Source organism: Apteryx rowi, unplaced genomic scaffold (assembly GCF_003343035.1).
Source record: "Apteryx rowi isolate R43461 unplaced genomic scaffold, aptRow1 scaffold_227, whole genome shotgun sequence".
Classification (NCBI taxonomy): domain Eukaryota; kingdom Metazoa; phylum Chordata; class Aves; order Apterygiformes; family Apterygidae; genus Apteryx; species Apteryx rowi.
In genome coordinates this window covers 697,331-723,357 of record NW_020448608.1, presented here as the reverse complement: position 1 = coordinate 723,357, position 26,027 = coordinate 697,331, and the positions used below count along the sequence as shown (strand labels likewise).

General features: G+C 37.1%; 1 protein-coding gene across 1 annotated transcript in view; it reads right to left on the bottom strand.

Annotated features, from left to right (window-relative positions):
- Nucleotides 1-626: 626 nt before the first annotated feature.
- CPE (carboxypeptidase E) overlaps nt 627-26,027 on the bottom strand; it is a 61,459-nt gene continuing 36,058 nt past the window's right edge. Inside the window, exons 2-9 of the mRNA XM_026065423.1 lie at nt 20,152-20,348; nt 18,098-18,265; nt 17,047-17,164; nt 15,855-16,037; nt 9,724-9,863; nt 7,038-7,137; nt 4,515-4,633; nt 627-3,415 (exon numbers count right to left, since the gene is read on the bottom strand). Of these exons, the coding sequence (XP_025921208.1) occupies nt 3,317-3,415; nt 4,515-4,633; nt 7,038-7,137; nt 9,724-9,863; nt 15,855-16,037; nt 17,047-17,164; nt 18,098-18,265; nt 20,152-20,319 (1,095 nt within the window). The 5' untranslated portion in view covers nt 20,320-20,348 and the 3' untranslated portion in view covers nt 627-3,316. The remainder of the gene's footprint in view (nt 3,416-4,514; nt 4,634-7,037; nt 7,138-9,723; nt 9,864-15,854; nt 16,038-17,046; nt 17,165-18,097; nt 18,266-20,151; nt 20,349-26,027) is intronic.

Genomic DNA, 26,027 nt, shown 5'->3' with positions numbered 1-26,027 from the left:
AGCAATTCTACTTTCCTCCCCTTCTTATGCACCACCTTTAGTTGTAATTTACATTTTAATTGATGTCATTGTCAGCTCAGAAATAGCCACGATTATGTTTCAACTCAGACATATCAAGGAGAACACCACCACCTAGGAAAAAGGAAACATAGTCTAGATGCAGTGCTTTTATTTCATGCACTTCATTATTATAATCCTGGCCACTGGAGTTATAATTACAGGAATGTGTAGGACCACCCAGTTTTGCTATGAACTGTGTTTACTAATCCTAAGGATTAATGTGGAAAAAGAATAGAATTGTAAATACTATGAAAGGGAAAGACTCATGAAAGTATACACTGTCCCCACTGATGCTGTACGAATGTAGAGCATCTCAATCCCATCCATGTAGACTTGAAAATCTGCATGGGAAAAATGTAAAACATATAATCCAAAAGAAGGCTGTTCCGGCACAAAGTTAAGGGGCTACAGATTGCTCTCAGTGGGATAAAGGCACTAATCCCAGTGTTGATTCTCTGTTCATGTAACAAATCAATTGGCACACACATCTCACTGAGGAGGTTTATGGCATACTTTACAGACCTGCACATCCAAAAAGTGTTTTGAACCTGTAAATTATTCACACGTTTTACGTTTTAAATAAACCTGTAGATTTATTGTACAATAGTACATCACGTGCCTTTTTAACAAAAAGCTCAGCATCACACAACACTTTAATCTTCCATTTAAACATACACAGTCCTACAACACAGTTCAAGTCAGCTAGAAAAGCTACATAATGAATTATTTATTGAGAGTTCTGGCTATGCTGTTCTTAAAAATGTTTACCTACAGCGAGAACAGTGGCAGTGGTTCTGGTGTTGTAACATTTAATTACTGTAACCTGTCTCATCACAATAAGAGCAAGCTAATAGTGTTTTCCAAAGAAAAAAAGAGATCATTTATGGGACGCTACATGTAATCACTAATGCATGAAATAGTAAGCTAGAGAATCTTATATATGTAATATAAGTAAAGATTAGAAATCTGTTATGAGATCAGTTTGATGTAATGTCTGCACTAACTATGCCAGAGAATCTACCACCAAGGTGGTGGATGCATGACAAGATTTGCACAATGTAATAACATTGTTTGGACTGAAATTGTAAGGTTTGGAAGTTTGCAGAGCAGGGTGATCTGTACAAATATACACTTGCCTTATTACACCAATTTACAGGTCAGAAACTCTCCTGTAGCCATTTACCCACATGCCAGCAGTCTCTTTTTTTGGTTAATTTTTATACTATTTGTTTTGATTTCATCTGGTTCAGTTGAAAATAGTATCATTACTTCCAGGCATACAGACTGTGTTTTGTTCTTACTCTTTCAAGTTGCCATGTAGCAAACAACTGAGTGGGTATAATCAGGCATCCTTTATCTGTGCACGTTCTTTTCCATAGCCAGGCACAAGTTATTATCAAGACATACATATAGATATGATTCTTTGTTTGCCATGGGTGTTCTTCATCAGGATGGAGATTCAAAGGTCAACATTGTACAATGATTCACAGCAAGCAAAGTTCCCCTAAAGTTTGGAAATCAATACCTACTGCTTAGATACTCATCTACACGTTGAATAGTAAATTCTTAATCTGCCAAGAGAAAGGTTATTCCATCTTATTGTTGTTCAATTTACCAACGCGCATTAAACCTTGAGCCTTTTACTTTAAAAGGTCAAGTTCTATTTTTATTAAAGAATTCCAAATTCTCAAAAAACAGTATTATCAGTAGATTTTTAAATACCCAAAGGAGGTAAACTTGGATCCTACTCCTAAACATGTGATTTTTCACTTAAGGAGGGAGTGTGATGGTGCATTGTCGGTTGGTTCTGAACGGTACTAAACTCCTACAACATTAACTAAAATCATATGTCAATTAAAACACAGATTTCCTTCATCTGTTTCTTTAGTATCACTGTCAATATCAAACACCTGATCTCGAATTAAAATAGACCAGCAATAATGTCTAAGCTTTCAAACATACGCATAGCTGCTATAAAGTAGTATACCTGCAGTGATTTCAACAGAATTATATCAAACTTGCACCGGCTAAAGATTTGACAGCTCATGTGTATTCTCTGACTCCTGCAAGTTTCACTTGTGTTAGACAAAATATTAAAGAAAGTTAATTCAAAAATACTAAAAAAGGGAGGCTGAAAGATCTTTTTGAATCAAAATTGCTTATCTTTTTAGCTTCAAATACTTTGGTAAAATTTCACCACACTGATGAAATTTCCATGTATCTATCTTCTAGTTTTAGATATGACTAACCAGAAGAAGAAACAGAGTTGAAAACAAAACCATTCTTGCCTTGTGAGGCTAATTGCCTGTCCTCAGCATGTTTCCAGTTCATTTTCTAAACTGTGAAGTTTTGGTAGCTTTCAGTGAACATATGAACTTTCAGCTGCTTATCTAGACAACACTAACACATTTAAAGATTGCTGAAAAAGTAGTTAGATAATTAGAACAGACCACCTGAAACGATTATTTTTTTCTTGCTGTAAAACATGAACAAAAGCAGCATATTAACAAAATGTACAAGCTTTTCTTCTTCATCCATTCAGAATTTTTAATTTGGTTGATAAGTAATGAAAAATAACTAAAATGTAGCCTTGAAGTATCATTAGCAGATTAAGGAATAAAGGTCTGTTATTCCCTGGATTCATTTCATGCCATCTTTAATGAAAGCACTTATGCAGATTCTTTCCACTTACTAACATGAAGTCAGAAGCTTATGTTTCTTACATATTTAAATAGCCTCAACACCAGAGACGTACAAAATGTTATACTGAATTTTAATCCTTGTAAAACATTATTACACCACCACACTGTTATTATAAATCTTTTCAATAACATTCATTACATAATTCAGTAAGGAGCACTGTCTACTACTATGTACTGTCAAATATTTCTGGCAGTACTGGGAACTGACTACAGCGTATTTCTTTTTTAAAATCAAGAGTTAACCTACATATTCTGAACTTGTAAATGATACAGAAGGGATTGTACTTCTGTATAGGTTGCAGAGACATTCACTCATTTTTTCTGCATTATATATGAGTAAATTTTCTATAACAATATGAAAGAAAATTAATAACTTATTTATCTAGCTCAGAGTCTAATAGTTATTTTTAATCATATTAATCAAAAGATGTCTGAAAAAAAATCAAAGTTAATTACTGTGAAGTGCACAATATCTAAAATATAGGGACTTTCCACAGTACATTATACTAAGTCAACATATAATAGATTAAAAGCTGTAAAGCCAAAATCTTCAATTAAAAATTTAGTGTTTCTGACATCATCTTCCACCATTCCATCAACTCTTCTTTCTCCTCTTCTTTTCTTTCAGACAATGACTCCAGTTCAAAATCAACCTGAGTAACAGAAAGAATCAAAAACATTGGTAAGCATATGTAGAGAGAGAAGTGTAGGTTTTTAGAGTCACTTACTGAAAGAAGGTATTTCACATACACATGGGGCTAGGGAAAGTACCTTCCATTTTAGGCTAGTGTTTTTCCAAAGATTGTTTTAATGTGCAATATTTGTATACCAGTACAATAAACGTATCTAAAAACGCAGATAGCTATTGTAGTAAAATTTCCAAAGGAAGCCAGACATCTGTCCAGTCCTTAGCTTGTATAAACACTTTAAAATATATGGGCCTAGATAATTAGGAATTGAATAATAGGCTAAATCTTTTAGCATATATTAAAATGTATTATCAGTGTGTTGCTAACACCTRGCAATGCAGACCTCCAGCATATCAAAATATGCTTTCTATTTTATGCCATTAGAAAAATCCAGGGAGCTTTTCTAACAGATGGCTCATTAGTAGGGACATGATGTGCTAGTATAATTCATCCTAGTGTATGATATACACTAGAGAAAGGAACATCTATTTTAATTTTTAAGTGTGGAATCCACACCTGTGTGGAGGATGAACTGAGAATGCTTCTGAACTCTTAAATACAGCCTAAGTCTTATTCATCAAATATACTGAGTATCCACACAGTACAGAGCTCCCTCACTATCCACCTGCACAGAGCTAAACACAGTTTTTAACCTATGCAGGTAGTCACTTGACAATTTAGATTAAAAATATCAAGTCTCAACGAAAACCTCAACATCTCTTAATTTTATGTCATACTATGTAGAGAGATTCTGTAATCTTCTATTTGATTTGCTATTAATACATAAATAAAAACAAGTACAATTATCTCAATATTATCTTTCTCTGTGTCATCACCAGACCAATAGCAGATGAAACAAGTGTAAAATGGGAGTATTCTTAGTGGTTTACACAACAAGTACTAGAAGAGTAGGTTTCCAGTCTGTTTTCTAAATTAGCATATACTGGCATTTACCATGAGTAGCAGTGTACTTTCAGAATATACATATACCATAAAGGAAAAAAATATGAGACTTTTATTTTTTTATAAGAGAAGATCAACCAACACACATGTGAGCACTTACCACAACCGCAGGGCTAAAGGGAACAGCTACCTTCTTAGTTATTGCTAGGTAACCCGGTGCTGAAGCTGTAAGTTTGTAATTTCCAGGCACGAGCAGCCTCCAGTAATCGCCATCCTTGGCTGTAGAGAAGCAGAAAAAAATCAATTAAAAGAAGTATGCATAAAACTAATTATGCAAATAAGGAAAAGGGACTGTATGCCTTGTTCAGCATCTTTCTTATTCCTGTCAGCCCTTTTCTTTTGTCTGTCTGAAAGGATTCTTCTGTAAGTGCTATAAAAATATAACATCACAGATTTTCTTCTCTTCAGGTAACCAAAAGTTAGATTTAAACTCTGAACTTGTGCTGTACCCCCTCCATGAAAGATTCTGCCTTTTCAGGTTGAAGGCTCTCTAGCACATGGAAGAAAAGGACAGTCTGGGACATTATTCTACTTTAGAAGCACTCCACTAGCCAAGGTACTAGCTAGCTCCTTTTAAGTGTTTGAATTTCAGTTTGCCATGCAACATCTTTTATGTCCCTCAGTATTCTGAAAATCCAAATGTAAATAAACTTTGCTGTAATCAAGTTTAAATAAACAGCACCATCTTTCTCAGGTTACTTTGCAGAGAAAGGCTTAAATAATTATTTCATGAGATATTTCACATATTTCACCTGTGAACTATCAATATCTGCAAATTCCAGTATCCTGGCAATGTCTGAGGCTTTTTTTTCCATTTAGCTACAGGAATAAATGAAAGCTTGATCCACTGAGGTCAAAGAAAGGTTCCTAGTTACTGAGTGTTACTGCAGAGAATCTTTTCCTGTCGCAGAATAAAAACGCATGACCCTATACTCTAGAAATGGCCCTTTACCATTTTCACAGAGAATCAGATCCTCTGTGTGCTATAAGTTGCCAACTGTCTAATACAAACAGGCTAATATTGTGAAGTTCTCTATCTCCTCCTTATACACAGAATTTCAGAAGATTTTACAAGATCTATTCTAAAGATCAGTCAGCAGTGCCATTTAAAACTCTTGGCCATGCTATTACTGCTAGTTCCCTAAATGTTTTTCAGCACTTCTGCAGCTATGCAGGGACATTAGAAGCGTCCAAGCACAGAGGGAAGTATTATTTAAATGTCTGCAATTCACATGGTCAGCAAATATCAATAGTCAGTCCATTTCAGAAATCTCTGATTTAAAGAATTTTGGCTTCAAACTAAGTTGTTCCCCGACCTTTTTCTTCGTAAAAGACAAAATAAAAATACTGCTGTAGAGCTATGATAATGACTGTTCTACTACCCGGCACTAAAACAAAGCTGAATTTGAAGTCATGAACAAAGAGGCAGGAAAAAAAGCCAAAACACATTTATCCTTCTTTCTGAACGTGCTAAAATTTGAGTGCTTATCTTCTCAGTGTTTTGACAATACATGACTTCCAGGCTGATATGCACACAGTGATGTGAGAGGATTCATGACTAGATGCTTTTCTGTACCATAAGAGCATGAAGTGTAATATCATCTGTATCAATCTCCAGTACCTCAAAGTATCTCTTTTCACCACTTATTCCCTCTTCATAAACCCTGTCTATTTATTCCCAGCCTTTATGCTTTGTTCCCTTTTTACATACAGTGAAAGAAGATGGCTCATGTTATTATGGGCTATTCTCCTGGTTGGTAGAAATGCTGCCCTCTTTGCAGGTGATGTGAGAATAAATACAAGTGGAAGCTAACTGGCGGGCCGATCAGTCCTGTATCACAGTATTCTCTGCCTCTGTAACACTATAGAGAGACATATTGGTGGGAAAATGACCATAATGTAAGGTCATGCACAAAGCATTGGCATTTTATTATTGTTTTTCTAACCAGTATCTTGTACAAATACAAAATTGCCATTCAAAATGAGAACGCATACGTCTATAGTGAGGACTTCAAGCTGGCACYGTGCAAACTACCTTTAAATTTACCTCTAGAACAAGGTGCAACAACAGTGAAGAGGTGACACACAACTTTCTATAAACACCAACACAATATTTTTAGAAGGGCAGTTCTGAAAGAAAAAGTATGTCACATAATTGTAAACAGCAGATAGAATTTATCTTCACAGAATGAAATTACGTAAACTGAAAATCTGTCAAGAATTTACATACCAAAGGTATGATTGCATCATAAGTAATATAAGAGATTTGGACTGCAATTTCACTTTTATACTCAAAATGGCACTGCAAACAGGACATTAAATCCTGCCAGAGCTGTGAAACACTACCTGCACCCCAAATCAGAAGGCAAGCTAAGCATGAGTCACCAACAGCCATAAGAAATGATTCACAACACAGACCCGTCACATCCCAACAACCAGTCTTTAGCTCCTTTGAAAGCAAAATAGAATAGGAAGATTCATGAAATCCCGCAGGTAACAATCTTCCTGAGACACAACATGTTTTCCTAGCTTCAAAATTTGCTCACCGAAGTAAGCTTCAGCTAACAAGATCTGCAATGGTCTGACTCTAGCACTTCTTGTTTTCTTGAAGTACAACACTCACCTGATGTAATATCATGGCTTATTCCCTCAACAGAGATTGTAGCATTTGCTATTGGATTGCCCTGAAGATCTTTAACAAACCCCTTCACTCCTCGATGAATCTAAAAAGTAAATGAATAAAGTTAGCAACACATGGGAAATGATTGAACAATTCTTAAGAAAAGGTGGATGTTTCAGTCAGCGAAGTATCTATGGATGTATCTAATGATGTATGTTATAGATCCCACAGTTCACATGCTGACAACTATCAAGGATAATTATTAAACATCTTAATGGAAAGAGCAGTGACTGAGTCAAAAGAATTCAGCCGTTAGTTATACTAATTTCTTCACACTATGCAAACATTTCTCAGAAATATGCAGCAAACCAGGACAGAAATGAACGCTCACTTGAAACTCTCTGTTACTGAGAATTAATGAATGTTTTGAAAAGTTTTGAAAGGCAGCCTGAAAAACAACTTTTTTAGTTTCTTCAACTAATTGAAGAATTTAGGGCTAATAAAGGACATAATTGCTTAGAAGTCAAACATGAACAAGGTTAAATTTAAGCACTTGGACTTCCATAGGCAATCGAGAACTCGGTGTGAGATGCCTAAGCTCTCTGTGTTGTGGACCTCAACCCAGGTCTTTGAGCTGGGCCATTTAGTCACAGCGCTCCCCACACGGCCTGCGAGAGAAAGGCTATGATGGGTCATGTCCTAATTCCTTCTTGTCTCTCAGCAACACACTCCAGGCTACAGAAGGACATGCATTGGCCTCTTGGGATCGCTTAAAACTCTCTCCGTTCAGTTTTAAAGTGAACAGGACTCCCTGCTTTCTTTAGGTTTGAAGGAGGAATAGCAATTGGTCTAACATTTAACGTGAACTATCAAAACACTTGGGGAGCAGGGACCAAATTCAGAATCACTTCCTGTTTTGTCCCCAGTAAGCACCAGCATTACCTAATCCTTCTCTGCCTAGCATATATAAAATTAAAGCCCTGATCTGACTGCAGTGTGTGGGGGGACCAGTCCTGCTGGTGTTTCTTTTGCATGCTCTGAAAGCAGACTGATCTCCTCAGAGGAGATTGCCTGAGGAAGAGCTACCTTCCGACAGAGGTAGGTATCGACCTCTCAGCACTGGGGAGAACTGAGAAGTTTTGAACCTGCGCAAACACACATCTTATTCGGGGTTGGAAATTAAGCAGGGAAGTGTTGTGGAGTTAAGGCACCTCCCTGACTCTATGGCCTTTGAAAAGAAGACTTCAGGATCACAAATCTTATTCTGAGATTCCTGAGTTCATATACGTTCACTTTTAAGAACCTATATGATGTATTCAGCTGCTATAATTGAGTTCACTGGATTCCTCTAATTTACACTGTGGGACATGCCTGGCAGACATCAGCTTAGAAAAGCAGAAAATCCATATTTGCACTGTCCTCAACAAACACAGCAGAGCTGGACCATAGAACTGGACCTCTTATTCTGTAAGATGGTAAAAAGCAATGCCAGATAAACCATCTGAACTTAGAGGATAAAGCTGGCAGCTCCACAGGAACAAAGGAAGTTGGCAAATTAAGCTCTCACACATTAACAGCTATGAAAATACAGTGACACCATAGTTTTCAGTGAGTTAGAGAAAATTAACCCCTGTGCAAAGGAGCTAAACAAGTGCTGGATAGCAGAGAGAGGAAGCCCATAATAAATGGGTAAAAACCTACAGTGCAGATAACACCTTTTCCTCAGCCCACATATAACTTACTAACCAAACTGTGTAACTTACACATTTCAAATATTCTATGTGGCCAACTAAAGCATTCCTGCATAAATAAATCCTTTAAGAAATGCATTTATTACTTGACCAGCTTTTCTAACAATGTATGTTTCTGATTTCACAGTCCCAGGTGTGCACCTGTTAATGATATCAGATCTATTCATAATCTTTCACTACAACATACAGGTTTCATAAATCCCAAACTCCCACACTGTTTGGAAACATGTTTTCAGTTCTGTCTGTTACATGGCATTAAATGCTTAAAAAATCAGATCTATTTCAGGAGTCTTAACTTCTAACAACCCATTAGAACAAGGTTAACTAAACCCATGACTGTGCTTCAGACTTCTAACCTGATTCCGTATTATTTTTAATGGAATCTTTCACTTTAATCACATTAGATGGCTCCATACTTAATTTCAGTGGCTGATGCAATCACAGAGCAGGGGAGTATCTACAAAACCAGGATTAGAGTTCTCCCCTGGTGTTAAAATGAACTGCCAGGCAGCTGTAATCTAAACTAGTCATCTAGGCTCCCTGTACATCCAGAGTGATTCATTCCACGTTTTGTAAACATACTTTCCTATCTGTAGAGGGCAATCCATCTCCTCTTAGCATACGTATCAGTGCTGGTGGAATGAATTCTACTCTGGAGATCTGCATTTCTTTTCATTGAGGGAGCTGATATAAATCATTTAAATTAAATATCTATAACAGCTTAAGTAAAGTGAGATTAATCCATCTTCTCCTTTATTTTCCTCTCTTTTTCCATATCTTTAAAAGATCACCCAAGATTTATCACCTCAGAGATGTATAAGGATTATAAAGCAGCAACTGGATTAATAAGAGATTTTGAACTAGATGTTTATACAACACAATGTTTAGAACTTTCACATACAACAACATGATGTTTTGCCATCCTCTTTTTTTGTTACCTGCTCAATGTAATTGATAAGGGAGTTCTTGTTGTCTTCCCAGTAGCCCTTCAGAGTTTCTTCAGGTGGGAATTTTTCACAGCTAAGCTCCACTGTGATTTCAAAGCAATTGCTGCTGAGGTAATTGAAATCCTGCATTCCTGCAATTCCAGAAAAGAGTTGGTGATGTATTTAATATTGTTCTGAAGTACATGGAGTAAACAGGGACATGTGAGATGCTGGTCATATTAAGAAAAATGTACCTATAAATACAATTGGTGCAGTTCTATTTCATCAGCTTAGGTCTGAACACAGCGGTGTTAAATCAGAGCTACCAACAAGACAATTAATCCCAAAAAACACTTTCACCCCAGAGACAATTTAGAAAGGACTTCATTGTAATATTGCACCTGGCCTATATATTCACATCTAACATATGTTTTTGGATACCTGACATAGAAATTTTTTTTTTTCTCTTGAGAAACTGAACATTATTTCCAATTATGACTCAATTATTTCCAGATGAAAGTAAAAAGTGATCACTTTGTAAGGCATGGTATATGACAATATGAAACACGATAAAGTGAAATATGATAAATAAGTACTGGACAGCCTTCCATGCATTAACTGTCATTATTAACGCAACTTTAATCATAGGAATTTAAAAATATATATAGTATAATCACCACTAGGAATAAAAACTTCATGGGAAAGATGTACTCTTCTGCACTGCTGAGCCCCTTCTCTGACTACATGGAAATATTGCCTACGTTCTCAAATGAGTCAGCTGATGTCCAAAATGGTTTCCGGTTTTGTGAGTGGACCAACCAGCTAGAGGGGGATGGGGCTGTCCCCATGAGGGTTTTAAATATATTCTTCAGAAAAGCTGGTCTAGAATTACCTCTTCCCTTCCCAGTTGACCCACCTAGCAGAGTCAGTGGAATCTCAGATGGAGGGCTGAAAAGAAAAAGGCTATCAAGCATTTTGAGCAACCCAGTGGAAGTCACTGAAGGATTTAAAAGTGCTCCAAATTCATTTAACCCTATGTCCCCCCATGCAAGCTACACATGAGACCTAATGCAATCACTTTACCCAAGCACTGGCCTTGTGCATAGCAACATCCAGGGAGCTGATGTCATATTCAAAAAAGAATGCAGAGGGCAGTGAACAGATTGAGTCAAGTGGGATTTTGCCAACACATTAGGGTGAATAGTCCATTTCCTGCCAACCAGGCAACTAGACTCCTAATTACTGATAGAAACCAGGACTTTTCATATTCCCAAAGGATTGTTTTCATTTTTAAGCCTTTTTAGATGCCTGAAAAATCACGACGTAGAAGGCAAAGGTGCTCCTGGGAGGGAAGGGTTTGATGTCCCACCAGGCAGAAAGCAAGATGGACCATTTGCCACAGCAAGAGAGCAGCAAAGTCATGAATAAAATCTTGACAGCAGTGCTGACTGTCAGGCATCTGTTCCAGACACTAGATAATGTTGTTTTTCTTGATTCTTGTCTTTCTTCTAAAACAAAGAAAGAATCCATGAAGAGGAGAACTGGGAGCTGAAGGATGATGTAATTTTACTGTGATGCCAGCAACTCTGCTGCCCCAGTTCTCAGGAAGACCGTTTGGTGTTTTCCTCCCCACTATCTCCCCTGCCTCCCAAAGCAAGGTGATAGCAGGGACGCCCAAGTTTCTCAAGGACAGAATAAAGAAGGAATATAGTTTTCTGTTTTGTGCACAATGGCCATATCTTAGAGTTTGCTTCCCAGCTCTTGCTTTGGTCCAGGGTTCATATGCATTGCTCCCGAAAAAGATTCAGTCTGCATCACTGACCTGCAGGTCTGCATCTCTGGAATGGTGAAGGGGGTGAAGATAGCCTAGTTCTAAACTGTGGCCTACCCATGTCTGTAATTTGGAAAGCATCTGGCTGGCTACAATTTGCATTCTTTAACTACCTGTTAAGCATGGTGATAAGCTGGAATATGCAAGAACTCAATACATTTCAAAAGATGTATTCAAAATCACAAGCGCCCTGTTGCCTTGGCCAAGCCCTCGAACTGAGCTATTCCCTCTTTCTTGTTACGCACATGGGATCTATCACATGCATGCACACCCCTACACTCCCAAAACCTCTCCTTTTAACAAAAGATAGTGCAAAAGTTATTTTCTATACTTCAGCAGGGATCACCCTCTGAAGATCAGAAAGGTTTAGTACACTTCAGATATAAGTGAGATTCTGAGTGCCTTTCACTGCTGATTATGAGTAGGATTTTTTTTCAGAACTGAGCAACACAATTGCACTGTTCCATAATTCTGAAGGACTACAGTTTCTCCGTGTTGATACTTACAAAAATAAGCTCAGAATTTGGGAGAAAAAAGATATCTTCAACTTAAAAAAAGGAACTCCAACCTTCACAAAGCAAGTGAAGCCCAAAGGAGTCCCCCAGCATCTAAATTACTTAGATTTTGAATTACAAGTTACAACATTAAGCTCGTTCAACTTCTACGTATATAGAGACAATAATCTCTAGCAGGACAGGATGAACTCGAGCCCTGTGAGTAATGAGGAGAGCACGTGCCTCCTACATGACTTGTATTAAATCCTAAAAAAAGTCCTTAACAATGATTCTAAAACTGGTAACTTCAAATGTAACAATTCAAGCTAGGAATGAACTAATTGAGTGCCAAGAGCGATTCACAGTCTGGATCTACAGGATCTGAAACTAAAAAAACACTTAAACAATAGCCTAGTTACACAGCAATGTAAGCTGCTCTTAAATGCTATTTTTGTAATGACATATGAGTCTGATTAGACTCAGGTGACTCTGTAATGACAGGACAAGGAGAACAGGCATGTAGCTAGTTAGTAATTAATTACTATCTGCTGTTCTCATTTATATTTCCAAACAGATATTCCACATAAAAGGTACATTAAAAGAACATTATTAGTACTGAAAAGTCATGCACTCAACTGCTAAGGAAATACCAGAATTAAAGTTGTCTGTGCAAATTCAATTTGGCTTTCTTGTGCATAAGTGAAATCATTAATTACATGCTGATAGGGAGAAGACCTGTGTTAAAAATAGCACTGAGTCAGTATACAGGCTCATTTGTTCCCAGGCTCTGGTGGCTGAAAGGGCCTTTCCTGAACACAGAAGAACCTCTTCACCTTTGCTTGCTCCTCTCTGAAAAACCTGCAAGTATCAACTAATTACAGATGACAGCTGATACAAAACAAGTGTAACAGGCATCACAGCCACGGATTTAGCACAAAGATCCCATAGGAGAGCTGAATGCCCCTCTCTGTGTCCCTGTTCCACAGAAGAAAGGAACTATTTAGCAGATAATGGTGAGAAAATCTCCTCCCAGAAAGGTGAATTAACAAACAGAAGCAGGTGGCAAATGTTCCTTATATATTGTCTGCTCTCTCTATCCCAAAACCCCAAAGCATGAATGGAGAATTGCTACCTTGACTAGGGCTAGAGATGTTTGATGAGGAAATCTTGAGACTTTACAAGGAGGGAAAGGACAGAACATGAATTCAATGGAAAGTACATCCTTAATTCTAGTTTGAGACAAGAGTTGCTACCAGGCATTTCTGCTGCCAAACATTCAGTCTTCCTACTGTAAACATCAGGCACTTCAGAAAACCACATGCAGGAGCAACCTATATTCATATGAGAGAGCTACCCTGCATACTAACTTCATCAATATCCCTCCATACTGATGAAGACTGCTACCACCCCACCATGTACTGCTGTCTCTAACAGAAGGTAGAAGTCCCTGTGGGAAAATGATGGGGGCAAAGAAATTTGTAGGATGCAGCACAACTGGGAGCACCATAAGCTCGGGAGAGTGACAGCAACTCTAATAATTTATTAGAAAGAAAAGCTGACCCCTCATAGGTCACAGCACTGGGTCTGATGAGGCACTGTCAAAGAGGGAGTCCAGGAGACCTCCCTTAGCTCAGCTGTCCCTCACTCCTTCCTTTTCCTTTCCCTCGCCTCTGCTCTGCCCAAGCACTGCACTCCTTTCTACACCAAATACAGTTTCATTACGCACTCTACCTATTTCCTATCTCTATGCCCAATCACAAACCTCCAGTTTTTCTCATCTCTATAAAGTTGAGGCAAGTCCCCTTCTATTTTGCCTCCACCCAGTCCAGGGAGCTCACACAGGGAGACAAGTCTAACCTGTAGACCACATCCCATACTAGGACCCAGAATAGCCTACAGCATCCCAAAGGTGCAAAGGCAGAGAAGATCCACCTTAGCTCAGAACCAGATCAGACACTGTGTAGACGAGGTCTTCAGAGAGTTTTCCTTGTAAACTCTGATACAATGAAATACTTTTCCAAAATCAATACAAATTGCATTTCAACAGCTTATACCACTAACTTTGAGTGCATTGTCATATAGATAGCAGAAGGTCACCAGTACAAAAGGTTACTTAATTGCCACATCTCAGTTTCCTGATGCAAAGCACAGGGCAAAAAGATTTTTTGAGAAAAAAGCTTACAAGAAAACTTTAACTGGAACTAAATAATGTGTAGTTACTTTCCTTAGCACTAGACATGGAAACAACAGAACTATTTTGGCTGAATTATTTTTGGTTTTTTAAGTCATACCATGGCAAATACTACCATGGAGGTTTTGTTCAACAGTTACAGCCTGCCAGCTGATTTTTACATTTGAAAGAATAGAATCATGCTGTATGGCCCTAAGTCTGTTATCTCACTATTTTTTATTAGGTGCAGGATCCTAGTATACTAGGACCATAGATCCTAGCTAGAACAAGGATTCTTTTCCCCTAACCTACTTCCGTTCTAATTGGCACATTGTACAAATACATGGGAAAAAGAAGTCTCACTTGGGGTATTCATTGTCTAACTTAAAATAAGATGCAAAAAGCAGGAAATAATTCACTCTTTCTAACAAATTTTTCCAATCGAAAAAGTGCCATTGGCATGTGCAGTCTAGTCAGAATCAAAAGATGTCATCAGAACAATGGAAATACTGATTTTGATAGCATTTTCCTGAGGAAAAAAACTGAAAAAATTATACCCATGTTTTTGCAGTTAAAATTTAACATTTTATTAAGATAATTTTTGGACTGAAATGAAACTAATTTTAACTATTAAAGCTTTCAATATTTTATTTATATTCAGATTTTTTTTCAAATCATGCAAACTCAGTTTTTCAAGGTTTTTTTAATGGATCCAAACTGAAGTCCGTTGAAAGCTTCACACAAAGGGAAATTTTTGCTTTTCAGTCATATTCAGAAATGTTGAAATTTTGCCTTACACCCAGCTCAGTAGTACCACCATAGAGGAAATACACTGCCTCTGTGAAGCCTGGGGATAACAACTATAAAAATAAGCAGATAATTGCTGCCTGTGTGAGCACTACCATTAGTTGTTCTGTTCCTAAGCTCTTAGCACTGGCTTCATTATGCTCCTTTTAAAGGCGGTAGTAAAACCCCCTTTACTGTAACAGAGCAGAGTTAGGCTATCACTTAGGCTAAGACTTTGGGAGATTCCTACTCATTAAGTGCACAGATAAAAATGTAAAATTCATTCAGAGACTGCTATTTGAGTATTAAGATGAAAGCAAACAACGGTATTGGTATGCATCAAGCACTAATTAAGTAAGGAAGTGTAAAGATGCAAGTATCTTCATGGCTCAATTTTGTTCCCATTGAAATCAAAGCTCCCATTGTCTACAGCCTTGCCGAACCAGGCCCCTCATCATCTTTCAAGGTCGGAGGCTTTCATTATTGAGGTTATAATGAACAGTTAGTAGCCTGCTATCTCTTATCAGGTTTTGTTATGAGATTTTTTATTTTTTACTTAAGCTCTCATCACGTTAACATAGCAATCACTGGCCCGCCATTAAACACATTTGTAATAACCTGAACCCTGAATGGAGAAACATTATAGAAAAAGCAGTAAAAGAGGAATATTTTAAACTGGCATCATGATCATCTTTATGGAATTTTATTCATGTACTGTGGTGAGTCATCAGCCTTTGATCTAGCCTTAAACACAACAAAAATTGTGGATAAGCTTGTGACATACCAGTCTGTAATTAAACGGGTGAAAACTCAAGCTTAAAGCAATCAGCAGAGACGGTGAATGCCCTGCAGTGGGACTCACCTCCTGGGACACTGTACCACGCACCACCATTGGTTGTTCCATCCACAAAGCTGCTGTCATCATCATTTTTACGGCACGGTGGTCTGTTCGCATCAGACATAGCAGGGTTAAAAGAAGAATAACTGCGAGCCAGGCTTTGAAAAATAGCATCGTCAGGGCAGGAGCTGTATTCGTGAGCGCTGCCTAGGGAAAACAACAAATCCAGAAGGCAGGATTGTTAGAAGGGCAGTCAAACAGACTGGCGTCACATCCTAGACTACGAATGCCGTGTCACAGCAGCTCTGTGATTGGAAATTCTCTACACAGAAGTAAGTGTATTACAGCACCACAAATTAATATAGCATTATTTTAATAACAGTAATATTGCCCTAATATTTAATCAATTGCCTGTACCAGTCTGCCCCATCATCAATGTGACTATTGATATCAGCCTTAATATGTATGATAACAATTTCAAAATATACCAAAATAACCGAATTATTCTAGGCTTTGGATATTTTATAAGAGAACATACAGTACATATAAAACAGTCGCTGCTAAAAGGGTCTTATATTAAAATAATTTGCAATTAAATTGTGTGAAAGTAGACTGAAGAAAGACAATCACAAACAACACCATCATATCATGATAATTTCAGTCATGTGCACATCTTCTCATGGCAGAAAAAACAAATTTTAATATTACCATGTGCTAAAGGATAACATTGTCTCTGCCACAGTACGAACTTTTTTATAAATGAGCAATACTGAGAAAGTAGAAACAATGATAATTGTTTCTATTAGCATATTATCACTTTCAGAAATTCGCTATTTAAAGATACCGGTAGAGAAATCTTAGATCATAAAGACAGGCCTAGATACAAGTCTCTTGCTTCAGTTAAGAGGGTAAAAACAGCCCTAATTTTAGATCTAAGTTGCCTTAATTACATATATGAGGGACCACAATTCCCTCAGATATTACATCAGTTTTGTGATGTAACGCTACTGAAAAAAGCTATCTATCTTCAAAACTAGAAAACATGGTCGTACAGTGACGAGCTTTAAAAATGTAAGTTATTAATGAGTAACGTGCTAGAATAATTCATTATAATGCAGTGACATAACATTTACAAAATGGATCTTAGGTAGCAGTGAAATAATTATAGAATATAATTTAGATCTCCTACTATTTCACGTTAACTCATACTACATACCACTCCGAGTCTCATCGTAAGGATAGTTTGCAACAAGGTCTCCTCCATGCAGATTGGCAGAGAGCACAAAGGGAATATCCATAATCCAGTGAATCACACCTTTTGTTTCAGGAGCAAGCTACGACAAAACAGTATTTGCAGCATTCAGTGTAGAAGCTTATATAATTATGGATTTTGGACTTAATTCTGATCACAAATATTGTGCAAGCCATTTAAATGAAGAGCAATCTTATTTTGGCTTCAGAGAGAACTAGATGAGGCCTCTATGACAGAACCAGTCTAAGCAGTTTCATAGCTGTCTAAAACTGGTGTAAATTAGTTCTGAATGATACCATGGAAAAAGAAATCCCAATGCTGGACTTTTTTTCATTTAAGTTAAAAAAAAAAAAACAGTATGGCAAATTTAAATTTGGAAAATAAATATAAAATAATTGCTGGTATGATGTACTCTATTCTCTGCACTGGAAGTAAAAATATTTCATTTAATAATTAGAATTTGAGGCCAGAATATGGCTGTTAAAGCTACAACCCTATGAAACTGCAGTCACAACAATCTCTAGATCCTCCTGCTGTGGAAATCACAAGAAGGTAAAAATCCCTCCAGATGTGGACAACTTGCATATTGAAGGCTTAGGCTTAACAAAAATACATGTGTTATATGTAAGAATAGGTATTTGGCCAGCAGTGTAATTAAGCACAACACACAAGTGAAGTTCTGGCAGTGCTAAAATGCAGAATATCTGCAAGAATATTTTTAAACCAAGGGAGATGGCAAGACAACCCTTAAAATTAAACATGTTTTGAATGAGGAATTTTCTAAGGATTAACCAATATGGATCAAAAGGGTTTACTACAGAAAGAAATTTTGAGAAGAACAGTAAGAAACATCAAATGGATAAATTTAAAGTAACAAAACGAACAAAATATTTACAAGAACATGAATCATGTAAAGACCATGCATACAGCTCCTAGAACTGGCTATGTGTCTGCTTGCAAAAAATAGAAGAGATAGATAGGCTTTTAAGTGACTTGATACGCAGTCCCTACTTACCTTAGGATTCTGGTCTACAGCTTTTTTCATGTTTTTCAGCAGGTGATTGTTTGGGCCACCTTCTTTCTCATTAACATAGACTATTCTATCGAGATCAGGAAAATTTCGGTTTAGATCTATTCCTTGGGCATTACTCCGACCAACAAACCAGTCTTTAAGTTCACCAGGCTGAAAGAGGAAAGAAACAGAAAGGGAAGGGAACGGAAATCAGCAGATTCAGGAACTTATGCATCAAGCTTTATGAGATACCCATCTAAATTCAAATCATGATTTTACTTCTCATGTTCTTGAGAAGAAGAAGAAGGGATCACATGGCAGTAAAAACTTCTGAAGCACTGACAGCTAAGTCACCCATATTTCTTTCTAGAGCTCTGCAGGAACAAAACCAGCCTCTACGTCACTGTCAGTCTTGGAGCAGAGGATCATTCTTGTAGCAGCAGATCTGGACTGAGGGTGGGCAAAATTACCAGAAACATCAGATTTTCCAGTGCCTGCCCAGTTTATTCCTGCTGAGTCTTCCCCCAGGACTTGGCCAGGACTCTTTGCCTGCAATCATGATTTATAGACCACATTTTAGTGAGCCTGAGTGCAGCTGTAGATTTATTAACCAGCTGCGAAGAACATTTGCACTTACGTCAAAGTTCTTCTAAGTGGTTTCAGGGTAAAGAAGGATCTTAATCTTTCTTTTCCTGAGCTTTTCATTTTTATGGTGTCTGACAGCTTCGTTCAGTGAAATGATGGTGTCGGATAAAGATGCAATGAGAATTTTTGCATAATCTTTTCTTTAAGCTAGTTCTCTAAAGGAGGTTTTGTTTTGAATCAAGGAAACACCTTCAGTTCCACTAACTGCATAGTTTTCTCTAGACTGTCTCTATAAGCTTTCAGTACTCTGTAAAGTACGTTTGGTTTGATTTTTGGTTTTAATACTGTCAAACACTGTGTATAAGATCAATATATCACTAAATTAGAACAGGAGTGGCATGAAAGTAAAATTGTATTATAAATTATATGCAATTTTATAAGGCAGTTCTGTAAAAGCAAGTATACTTTGACTCAAGAGCAAAAGTTTCTCTCAAATTCTAAATTAGAATCACTATAGACAAGAGATTTCAAACAAGTAAAATGCTTCACCAATTTAAGGACAGCTTTTGCTTTACTGCCACTAGACGGAGACATAATATTGAATATGTTTTAAAACAGCTCTGTTTTTTTAAAAAAAAAAAGATTTCATGAGAATCAGTTTAATAAGCAGCTTAATAAAATGTGAATTATTTAATCATAAATAGAAAGCTGCATAGAAAGATTCAATATTTTTACCTTAATAAAAAGAATCCATATAAAACAAGAAAATTCTCATTTTTATTTACAACATAATACATATTAAAAACCCTACATAACAAAGTCCTATTTGGCCTCTGTTTTCTAACTGTGCAGTAACATATCACACTTTTCTTGATTGGTTCTTCATCCTAAATAACGTGTTAAATTTTTCTGAATAATACCTGGATTAAAAGTACCTCATGCCTAAAACTTAAAATCAATTTTTTATTTATTTATTTTTAATGGCTCACAAAGTTTGCTTGTTTTAGGCTGAACCTCTGATGGATGTGAAGGAAATGCATAAATGCATTTACATGAGAATACTTTTAATGGAAACATTCCTTTCTGCCATGTTTGAAATATGATGTATAAATAATATGATTAGTAATACAACACTTGTTTCGAAGCATTTTGGTCAGTGAATTTAGATGAAAGAGTGTGTGTGGAAAAAAAACATTATAATGTTTTAAAATACAGTGAATTCATTTAAAATAGAAATGGCTATTTGTTGAAAACCATTTGTAGTACTAGCCTAAGTACATAACCCGCGTTGTTAAACAGAACAAGGCTACATTCCTATCAGAAAATACTGCAGTTACGTTGTTCCATTTGACAATCACCATAACACTGGTGAAAGTTCAAGTATTTGTAAAATTGTTAGTTCAAGTTCTATTATGATCCTAAGGCTGATATAGACATTGATAACTATCCTTATTATCAGTAGCCTTACAAACCTGGGATGCTGCCTTCTCAAAGCCGTCTGGATTCAAAGATGGCATGATATGGATACGTGTGCTGTGGATCAAGTTGATAATAGTTTCATTTCCTTTCTGGTATTCATTACACAGGTACTGAGCCAAGAAGACGAGCAATTCCCTTCCAACAGCTTCATTCCCATGCATATTCCCAACATATTTAAATTCTGGCTCCCCTGCAACAAAAAAGGAAGAACACATCTTAGAATAACACACAACAGCAATGCAAGGGCTGCATCACACCACGCACCAGAGACGTGGCCAGTACTATTACTGTGACTGGTCACAGTCTCCCAAGGAAGCTGCAAGCCCCTTTCGGAGAAGCAGATTTAGATTTTTTCTAAACTCCATTTTTATTCAGCTATTCGCCAAAGGCAGAGAAAAGATACCACATGAAAACAGAGTATATCAAAATAAATGCTAAGCAGTGCTATTAACATTAATACTGTTGATTTCTAATGAAACTGTTGCCTCAATATTATAAGAGGACGTCTTGTTTAGGAAGCTTGTAAATATATAAACTGATGCTCATTTTTAATGTTCTCTCCAAGGTTAGGTTAAGCTTATCCCACTACAGATGCATTAGGCTGCAACTGCCACAACATTCTCAACAAACAGCTGTTGCTCCCAGCGCTCTGAAAGATCTTATGCAGCAGTTGCTTTGGATATTCAGTTCAGAGTTTATGAAGCAAGTGCAGTAACCTGACTTGTAAAAGGGGCAGTTCATCCTTAACTGGAAATAAATATTCCAATACTCCCAATTGCTCGTTAGTCACATTATCATGTCCCTAGATATAAAGAACACACAAGAGAAGCCTTAGAGAGGTGTGCGGGATATATCTTTTAAAAAGTCAATGTTCTGGGCCCCAATTCCRGAGATGTGGTAGTATAAGTGTAAATATCTGAATGAAATTAACAGGATTGTTGTATAACTAAAATGAAGAACACAGCTGTTTTCTGGGTTGTAGCCCTTCTTTCTTAACTGCTTCCTTTTTAGATGTAATTTTTCTTTTAGAAAAGCTTTAATCAAACATGATGCTAATGATATGCTTTGCATAGCTTGAAGCATGCTTTGGGATAGTCTTTGAGACTATCACGGGGCAAATCCAAGCCAGGAAGAGTGCAACACGAATGAGGCCTAAATAATTGTTAAGCAAGCACATAGCCATATCTACTTACAACTCTTCAGTCTGTGCTTGTTAACCTTAATCCAGTGATAACACGCTGGCAGACAGTGCTATTTATACCATGACTATTTTCCTTCCAGCTAAGATGTTTTTGTACATGTGAATTAGTCTCTGATATTTTTGACAGGTAAGTTAAAAGATTTTTGGTTTCAGTCATTTGTTTTATCCAACATAAACAGTTCCATCATTGTGACTAAAATCCTCCAATTCCTTATTTCTTCCTATCTGTTAATATCAGGGTACACTAGAGGTCTAATCATCACATGTAATCAGACCATGCAGTCAACCCAATCCCACTAAAAAGGATGGATACTATTTATTAGAATACACAGCACTGAACATTATGCATATACTCATAATTACAATACTCATGCATATATACATTGATATGTTACTCGTGAGAAAAGGGTTTCATAAGCTAACAGCCAAATTTGTTGCTGTGGTAAATATGAACATGATTAAATTTCGCTTTTTGTGGTTTTCCGTAGGACATGACCAGCAAGCCCTGGAGGATAAATCATTTCTCCTGATTCCCAGCCCTGTACATTAATCACCTTTCCTTCCCACTTGAATTTTACAGGAAGGAATTTACAGGAATTTATATTTTACAAGTGAAGGAATAGAAATATATGTTTCCCGTTAGGTACTACTTACCCCCTGCCCCGAAGACACATTAGCAGTGTTTAAAAGGGTTTGTGAAAATAAGCACAAAGTCTATAGCAAACCAAGAGTACAGCCTCATCTATAGCATAACTGCAGTACTATTGGCCCATCTCAAAAAGGGTATTGAGAGCTAAAAGGAGTTCAGGAAGAGGTAAAGAGAGTCACTGGCAACATGGAAAAAATCTCCTATGAAAAGAGACTAAGTAGATCAGCCCTATTTTCCTTAGAAAGAAGAATTATAAAAGAGAACATTTACATATTCCATACATTGTGGCATGGAAGAATCTGTCTGGAATGTAATATTTCTCTATACCACAAAATAAGGTAACATTCAGTGAAAAGAAACAATGATAACTTTTGGACAAATAAAGAAAAAAAATTTACACATAACATGAACTGTGAAATCAGTGGTCAAAGAATTCTGTTTGTCAGCAGAACTCCAAGTTTTGTTAACGATAAAAGTTGAAAAACTAAACCAAAAGTGAATGGGAAAGAAATAAAAAGGAAAGATAACAGTGCTGAATAACAAAGCTGCTTAAAAGCTTAACTTCGTATTCATATTTTAGCTTCCATGGGCATTTTCTCATACATTTCTCTGAAGTATCTGCTTCTGCTTGCTGAAAACAAGGCGAGGTGGAACCTGATGTAGGAACCTGTCCTCTACCAATTCCCCAGTGCTTCCTATTTTCTTACCTCTAGCCACAGCAACCAGAGAAATATAGGGTTCCTTGTTCCTTCTCAATGTATAGCAGACTGTATGCTATCATTACAGGAAAACTCTTCCTCATCTCAGCACTATACTATACCTCTGAAAGAACAATGGAGAAAAAGAGCCTTCTCACATCTAAGCTTGGCAGCTGCTCCAAGGGAAACAAACTGCATTTGTACTGTTTATTTCAGCAGAAACAAATTCATGCTACAAGCAGTCTGCAGGGGACTTAGCAACTCGCTCATTTTTAGTTGTCCTTGCCCATCATGGGCCAGGTCAGGGAGTCTGTTCTGGAAAAGGAGACAATGCTGCTAAAATCATTAGTTATCACCACAGTACTGAAAAAGCTGAGGGAGCATCCACAGGCATCCACTGATACGATTTTGCAGTTAATGAAGCCTTTAATTTGCATTTGCATTTCTGTCTTTTATGCTAGAGTAAAATCTGCAACTCAGGATGTACCTTCTGGAAATCCTTTTGTGAGCTGTTTTTACCTAAATCCTCTCCAATTATCTTTTTCTCCAGGACAATAATGTCTAACCTGGAGGACAGACTAACTGAGGCCAACAGAAAACACCCATTGCACTGTTAGGCTGAGTTAAGCAAGACCAACTGCCTGCGTTTTAGTGACTGAATCTGTCATGCAGTTGTTATGCAGTCAGCATCCCAGGCCCACCAATGCTTCTGAAGGAATTGATTCCTTGTCCTCCACTGCATGGACTAACACGGATATCTCAAGTGCTGAGGATGCCCATCGTCTGGTCCTTAAGTCCGCTTTGGTCAACCTGAGAGCATGACAACTGAAAGACTACTTCCCATCTTATGGGTTTCAGGATTTAGTCATTCAACAGCTCCTGCTAGACCTCTTTGAAAAGCTTCAGGCTTCTCTGGAAAACAGCCCATCCCATGGGGAATATAGCCTTTTGTCCCTTGCTGCTAGCATGCTACTCAGCAAGAGGAATAGCTGCTCCTCCCATTAATCCTTCATGAGTCATTTAATACAGACCTCCCTCACAGGATTCTCTAATTATAATTTGCTCACAGGATTTATTTTTTACGAAAAGACTCTGTAAATTTCAATTGGATGCAAATGTAATTTTTTTAATAGTTCCTCCAAACCAGTAAAAGTGCTCCTGTTTCACTGCAGAGAATTGAAGGGGGCTTTAAGGGAGAAGCATGAAGATAAACTGTTTTTTTCTTGTTTATTTGACCCACACACACATACAAAAAAAGAAAAGTTTTAATGGATTCCCAAGGTCCAAGATATGATAAAAAGAAAGGAACTTTCTGTTGCTTTAATATTTAAAATTCTTATTTAAGTACCATTATCAATTTTCTAATACTACCTTTCTAAAAGATAATCTCTCATTCACAATAGCAAAAGTAATTGTTTTGTGTAACAATGAAGATGACATTTATAAATGTTTACATATAATTTCAACCCAGATACTGAGGGATCAACAAAATCCATTTCTTTCACACAACACAGCTTAACAGTAGATTGACCCACAGGGATCTTCAGATTGCTGCGGATGAGTCTCCAGTGTAGCTACTCTGTTGGTTGTAAGTCAGGAGCTGTGTAGATGAATTCGTTGCTTCCCTGTCACTGCTGGCCAATCTCCCAAGCCCCTGGAAGCCCCCCAAAGCAGGGGATCCTAATTGAGGGGAAAAAGGCAATACAGAAAAAAGATGGGAATAATCAGGCAATAATACTTTGTAACGGGTTCAGAACAAAATGGCATCTTTTCCCAGGTCTACACAAAGCCCCACAATTTGTGTGGCTTTTTCCTCTTGAACACAGATTTTCAAGTATGGGATGTGACTGCCAGTGTTCTGAGTTTAAACGCCCGGTCACAACCCCCTACACATTCAATCTAAGTTGGGTATACCTAAAGATTGGCATCACTCCGAGTGAAAGCCTACTGCTGAAGAGAGGAGTTTGAAGTCTTTGTGACTCATTCTCCTCATCTGTAAAGAAAATATAGTATCACCTATCATTAGAAATGCTGTGAGAGTTATTCAAGAAAACCCTATATGCCATGTAAATCCATCATTATATACATACAATACAGTAATATTATCATCAACTAAAAGGAAAACTGAGGCAGCTCATCTCAAATTCTGATTCCCCTTTCCTATCAAAATAGCTCATTGCTAGAAATGGTCTGGGATAACAAATGAATGGGTGGATACTAACATCTTTTGGGGCAAGTCGCAAGAAATTAAACGCAGCAATCAAGTCTTTAAATATCTTAATTCCTCTGGTGAAGTATAAGCCATTGCATCATTATCACTTTTAAAAGGCTTTTACATCCTCCTAGATTGACTCCATGGTACATTAGAAGTTGATAAATGATTGAGGAAAAAGTATTTTAAAATATCACTTTTCTGGTGACAAACTGGCAAACATAGTGAAATGTTACTATTCACTTCTGCAGCTACTGTCAGCCAAGGTCTTTTGTAGTTTCCTAGAAACAGAATGAACACGATTAATATTAGACAGATTGTTCAATTAAAGGTAACTAACCGCTGCCATTTTCAGGTCAGACTGTATCTCTCCTGTTAAATTCAAAAGCATGTTAAAACACATTTGATTTGTAAAGACAGTAATTTTCTAAAATATAGGTACAAAAAGTTTAGCAGCTACTAATTATATACTATGAGTCTAAGTAATGTCATAGTCTAGGTCTATGAGTCAAGATAATGTCATTCCACTAGGCATGCTCTAACATTAAGTAGTTAACCTTAAAATGCATAATAGTTCAGTCATGGAAGTCATACCCATATGGAAGAAAAAACAACCGCTGGAAAGTTTAAGTGCTTAATGAACTGTTTTGCAAACAAGCCTGAAATACCCTTAAAAAATAGAGCCCTCCTTCTGTTTTCCTGTATTTCTTATGGAAAAGCAAGCAATGTTTCTGTAATAGACTTCGTGCTTTTGATTACTTACAGTTGCTTGTCATTTTTAAATATGGAAACCAGTAAAATGTTCTTGTAGATACACAGTATTGAAAATCCCAGAACTCCTGCTGCCAAGAAATTCATTAATCTAAATGTGTTTGGGGACTTTCATATGCTCTACAATTTTGTCAGTAGTTCAAAGAGAAAGAAATTCTCCAGAGACTACATGGCAGTCCAAGGATTATAAAATGGATTTCTCCTTTGAATACGAAAAAAATGAGAGAGGGAAAAAAGGAATAAATGAGGAGGTGAGATAAGAAAGAGTAAGAGAGTTAGAAAATTTAGATTTCTATCACCCTGGAAACTAAATGTAGGCAACCTGCCTTAACAATATT